This window comes from Xyrauchen texanus, chromosome 18 (assembly GCF_025860055.1).
Source record: "Xyrauchen texanus isolate HMW12.3.18 chromosome 18, RBS_HiC_50CHRs, whole genome shotgun sequence".
Lineage (NCBI taxonomy): Eukaryota > Metazoa > Chordata > Actinopteri > Cypriniformes > Catostomidae > Xyrauchen > Xyrauchen texanus.
Window position 1 is genome coordinate 41513367 of NC_068293.1, and position 6000 is coordinate 41519366.

General features: G+C 38.4%; 1 protein-coding gene across 2 annotated transcripts in view; it reads right to left on the bottom strand.

Moving 5' to 3' along the window:
• ttc21b (tetratricopeptide repeat domain 21B) overlaps nt 1-6000 on the bottom strand; it is a 36437-nt gene extending 30437 nt beyond the window's left edge. For both annotated transcript variants that reach the window (XM_052149130.1, XM_052149129.1), the window contains exons 1-6: nt 5861-6000; nt 4353-4482; nt 4152-4262; nt 3098-3264; nt 2760-2882; nt 357-514 (exon numbers count right to left, since the gene is read on the bottom strand). In XM_052149130.1, the coding sequence (XP_052005090.1) occupies nt 357-514; nt 2760-2882; nt 3098-3264; nt 4152-4262; nt 4353-4482; nt 5861-5893 (722 nt within the window). In that variant the 5' untranslated portion in view covers nt 5894-6000. The remainder of the gene's footprint in view (nt 1-356; nt 515-2759; nt 2883-3097; nt 3265-4151; nt 4263-4352; nt 4483-5860) is intronic.

Consider the following 6000-nt stretch of genomic DNA (forward strand, 5'->3'; position numbering starts at 1 on the left):
CCCTTACAGCTGAGGGGAAGATTTTCAGCATATAAACTAAAGTTTCAGTCTATTCAACACACAAAGCAATCATAGTATATCTAATGACTATGAATACAATGCACTTTATTCATATGGACTGCATTAATGGTGCTTTTATAAAAAAAAAAAATGTTTACAATTTGACAGTCTCAGTTCACATTATAAAAAAAAGCAGTCTAGACATTCTGCAATATATCTCTTTTTGTGTTCCACAGTGGAAAGAAAGTCATACGGGATAACAACGATATGAGGGTGAGTATATGATGACAGAGTTTTCATTTTTGGGTAATCTATCCCTTGAAGTATCATGTGATGTGTTGTGAATGGATTCTGACCTCTGAGCTGCATCCACAGTTTGTTCCCAGTCCTGTAGTGTCAACAACAGCGTCATCTTTTTCACCAAGGCAGGTAGAAACGACGGGTAACTCACGATCACCTGGTTAATGGTTTCTAACATGCCAGAATAATTCTGACGAAATTCATAATAGTGTGCCTGAGAGAACAACACATATAGAACACAATTAATCTTTTGGTGATAGTTTCAATATAATTAAATAAATATAATTCAAAATTCTTCTTTCTATGGAGCCCCTACAGGGCCATGGTGGTGGGGGAAAAAATAGTTGCGTGGGTAAAAAAATAAGCATGAAACTATGCTTTCCCTCACAAATTATTTTGCGTTCTCTCGTATATGCATTCCCGCTTATGAATGCTCTGCAGGCTATTGCATTTATGAGAGATAAGTCGAGATGACAGGTGCCGGTGCCTACTTTTTGTGGAAAACTGTATCTTGTAAACATGTTAAGAGTGAGAAGATACAGTGACTCCTTTCTGTACTGCATCATTACATCATAATTCTGATATATGGCATAAGCAAAAAACAAAACAGAAAATATATGATTTTAATGCAATATATATATATATATATTTTTAAAACTATGATTTTTATATATGTAGCATGTTTTTCCAAACAACAGGCCTAATGGAATTTGAATATCATATGCTCAATTATCAACTATTATTTTAAGTTTTTGTATGTTTATGTGGCCATTTATCATGCACCAGCAAATGGCGACAATTGTGTTATGAGTAAGTCAATCGTTCAGCTGACACGTACCAAACCACATAAATGATGCCTCTACAGGGCACTCCGAAGGGAGAGCAATCATGGTGGCTAAACTAAAGGGTTATTCTAAAAACAACTATGAATGATTTAAGAGTGAGTTCTGAATTACAGTTATTTTATAGACCAAAGCCTTCAGTCACCACACATAATGAAGGATTTATTGCTTTATTAATGGAGAGGGAAACACCATCACAACAACAACAAAAACAATAATAATATGCGATTAAATTGTGCGTCACAGCATTCCATTTCAATTAGACCACTTGCATTTAATGTCATTTTAATGGTGCGATCTTTATTTTCACACATTCATAAATTGAAGATTATGATAAGTGCATTGGCTAAGTATTGTCTTTTGGGCTTCACTCTTTCATTGCACTGGCTTTCTCTTCTTGTTGAACTCAAAAGCTGGAATACACATATGAGAGCCAGCAGAAGACTGTCATTATGATGTAAAATAACTTGTGAGGGCATGCAAAAATTCTCGGGGAACACAATAGCATTTGCTTATTTTTTTCCCCCACCCAACTAATTTTTTCCCTTTAAGGGCTCAGTATCTTTCAGCTCAAGGTAGTGTTTAATTTCTGGTACAAACGAAACTGCAAAAGAATACTTGTTCCCGAACAGATTTACAAAAATGCTCTTATTGCACCTTCCACACCGCTCCCCATTTGTGTCATAAAATCTGTCCAGAACATATCCTGGTCATATTTAAACCCAAAAATATATAGATTATTTATTTTTCCACAAATTGGCTACGTTCATACCGCAGCTGAATGTGACCCAAATTGGATTTTCTGCTCAAATCTCATGCCGTCACACCGTTGAGTGAATTGTGATTATTATTAATATTTTAAATGATCCTTTAAGTCCTGTAGGTTGTGAGGTGGGGTCTCCATGGATCAGACTTGTTGGTCCAGCACATCACATAGATGCTCAATCGGATTGAGATCTGGGGAATTTGGAGGCCAAGTCAACACCTTGAACTCTTGTAGACAGGGGTCAGCATGGGCACTCTGACCGGTCTGCAGCTACAAAGATCCTTACACAGTAAGCTGCGATGCACTGTGTGTTCTGACACCTTTCTATCATGGCCAGCATAAATTATTTCAGCAATTGGTGCTACAGTAGCTCTTCTGTGAAATCAGACCAGACGTGCTAGCCTTCCCTCCCCACACGCATCAATGAGCCTTGCGTGCCCATGACCCTGTCGCCGGTTCACCGGTTGTCCTTCCTTGGACCACTTTTGGAAGGTACTAATCATTGCATACTGGGAACACTCCACAAGACCTGCCGTTTTGGAGATGCTCTGGCCCAGTCGTCAAGCTATCACAATTTGGCCCTTGTCAAAGTCGCTCAGATCCTTATTCTTGCCCATTTTTCCTGCTTCCAACAAATGAGATTCAAGAACTGACTGTTCACTTGCTGCCTAATATATCCCAAACCTTAACAGGTGCCATTGTAACAATATAATCAATGCTATTCACTTCACCTGTCAGTGGTTTTAATGTTGTGGCTGATCAGTGTTTCTATATTAATATATAGAAACACTGATCAGCATTTTTACATTTTTATTTTATTAAAAGTTATAACACATTTCTACAGAAATTACCTTTCCCATAAGGGCAAAAATGTCACTTTTCTCCTTCAAGGCCTCATCAAAGTATTTCCCAGATTTCTTGGCATAAGCATCTTTATTAGATTTCAGATCGATCCATCCTTTCAGTACAATTCCCTAAAGAACACACATAATCCCAGTATTTACAAATAAGAGGAAAAGCTGGCACAAAAGACTTATGTGTAATAACGACATTTCAAATAGAACAAACGGAGTATGGCCTAAACACGTAATACAACATAACATATACTGGCATCCTGATCAATTAGTTTCTCATCATGGAAAGCTCACTTAGCAGAAATCTCTAAAGGAGATGCATCAGAAGATCTGACCTCTTTAGCTCCACTGGAGATCTTGATCATTCTATCCACATACTCTCTGGCTTTCTCACTGCGACCCAGCAGCCATAGCAGCAATCCGGTGTAATACAGCGCTTTAGGACTCGCCGTTTTCCTCTCCTCCTTCACCCTTCCATCCAACTCCTGAATCACATCACGATCTGCACACAAGCGAAGGAAGTCAAAGGTGAAGTTGAAATAGAATGTGTGACTGTGAACTTTGGTTTTAAAGTGCAGGCACCTTTCATAGTAGGTGACTTAAAGGGATAGTTCACCTAAAAATTAAAACTCTTGTCACTCTTATGACATTTGTTTTTTTTGGGGTGGGGTGGGGTTCCCTTTTCTCCCCAATTTGGTATGCCCAATTCCCAATGTGCTCTAGGTCCTCCTGGTGGCGTAGTGACTCGCCTCAATCAGGAGGGCAAAGGACGAATCTCAGTTGCCTCCACGTCTGAGAGAGTCAATCCACGTATCTTATCACGTGGCTTGTTGAGCACATTATCGTGGAGATCTAGCACCTGTGGATGCACACGCTATTCACCGCGACATCCATGCACAACTCACCACGCACCCCACCGAGAACGAGAAACACATTATACCAACCACAAGGAGGTTAACCCAACGTGACTCTACCCTCCCTAGCAATCGGGCCAATTGGTTGCTTAGGAAGCCTGACTGGATTCACTCAGCACGCACTCTGGACTTGCAACTCCAGGTGTGTTAGTCAGTGTCTTTACTTGCTGAGCAACCCAGGCCCCACTTATATTATATTTTTGGTGTTTTTGTTCTTTTTGGAGCTTATCAGCTGTGGTTACTATGAATTGGTGTTGTATGAAAAAGAGCTGCAAGTTTGGAACAACATGAAGGCGAAATTTTCATTTTTGTGCGAATGTCATTGTCCTTATATTTTCGCCAGGTTGAGAGATTTTGGGTGGGCTCTTGTGAATTGAGCAAATATGCAACCACCCAGAACATCCTAGCAGCCACCTGGCAATGCCCTAGCAACCAACCAGACTACCCTAGCAAATCTTGAGTGCATTAGACCTACCAGGGTTTGGTCTTTTCTTGTGGGCATATACCAGAGCCATGAGAGCACACAGAGAAACATCTCTCTTCTCCTTCAGCTGCTCCAACTCTTGAATGGCATCCAGCACTTGATCTGTCAAAATAAAATAAGAAAGGGCCTTAAAACACATCTACTTGCTGAGATGCTGAGAAATTCAGCCAGTGAATGGTGGGTTTTCCTTACCTTGCATGAGCAGTCCATATGCATGGAGGAATGTGAAGATTGGATCATGGCTGAATTTCCGTTGAGCTTCACTGGAAACATCTACAGCATGATTGTAGTATTTTTCCTGGCAGTAGTATAAGATCAAGGCCTGAAACAGACAATTGGGTCATTCTACAGATGCAATGGCAGATTATTTGACTTGAGTTTTGATGGCAAAAAGTCAAACTGCATTGTAAACAATTCCAATAATATGTCATATACTGTCCAATACTGCAATCCTGCATAATCATTTTGAGTAACTTTGAACATGAAACAGATTTGGAGTTTTATGCAGAGTCTAAGCTTTCTAACCGTGTTAATTTAATGTTTATACTCCAAACCGTTGAGATAAAAACAATTGAAATGCTTTCCTTTTTACTTTGTCACAGACACACAATTTGAGTTTTATGCACTAAAGTGAATAAAATGATAGAGCAAGTCACATACACATTTTTAAAAATGTACTGTAACTTGGTTTAGTATTTAATCTAATATGTAAAACAGTATTTAGGATTACATCAATTGACTATATAACAGACACTGCTCTATAATTAACTTTTCCAGTTAAAAAAAAAGTTGTAAAACGTAGAGTCTTGGGTATTAATTAAAATAAGTAAAAAGTTAAATTAAAAACATTTTATTTAGTAATGTACACAAAACCAATTGGCACTAATTAACAATTTTAATTAAAACTACTGCTTGTAGAGTGTCTACCTGTGTGTGTGTGTGTGTGTGTGTGTGTGTTTGGGTGGTTCACAAGGACATTTTTTGAGGTTACAAACTGGTAATTACAAGGGTGTTTTGCTATAAATGTGGTTTATGAGGACATTTCTAGTGTCCCCGTTATTAAAATCGCTTAAAAAAAAAAAACATACTAAACGATGTTTTGTTGAAAAAGAAAAAAATGCAGAAAGGTTTTATACTTTACAGTATAAAAATTATTATGTCTATGGAGAGGCACCAACATATGTGTGTGTGTGTGTGTGTGTGTGTGTGTGTGTGTGTGTGTGTGTGTGTGTGTGTGTGTGTGTGTGTGTCGCGCGCGCGCGACTGCGTGCATTTAAAAATATTTTTTTTTTAAATTAAAGGTTTTGAAAAAATATTTCTACCTTCAATGAAATGGGAAAAGACAGTAATTTATTAGCATGGAAGACGAAACAACTTCAGAACGAAATGCCACTGCAGTTGTAAATTCAACAGGTATGCACTGACAACATCAACTCATGTGCTGTTAAACTGATTCGTGGATGAAACTTTTTTTTCTCCAAAATCAACTGATTTTATGTGGCAGTGACGCTAACATATTTCCCTATTGTCTTGCTTGAAGAATAGCACGGATAGTTTTAAAACATAAAAAAAAAAACTAAACGCATGTCAACATAACAGAGTGTTTGCATTTGATGTATGATGCATAAAGCCCCGTTACATTATTATCATCAGTCTTATTCGTTGAGTTTATCCTATTATCCTGCAAGTTCATCACTTACAAGCGTTGACTCCTCATCCTCAACGCCCGACATCGTGTCAACACACAGCAGCTGTCGAAACAACTCTGAAAGAAAACAAAATAGACGTTTCTTCGCGGCAAACTGGATACTTTTTATCCGTTTCTCGCCATTTTTGATGG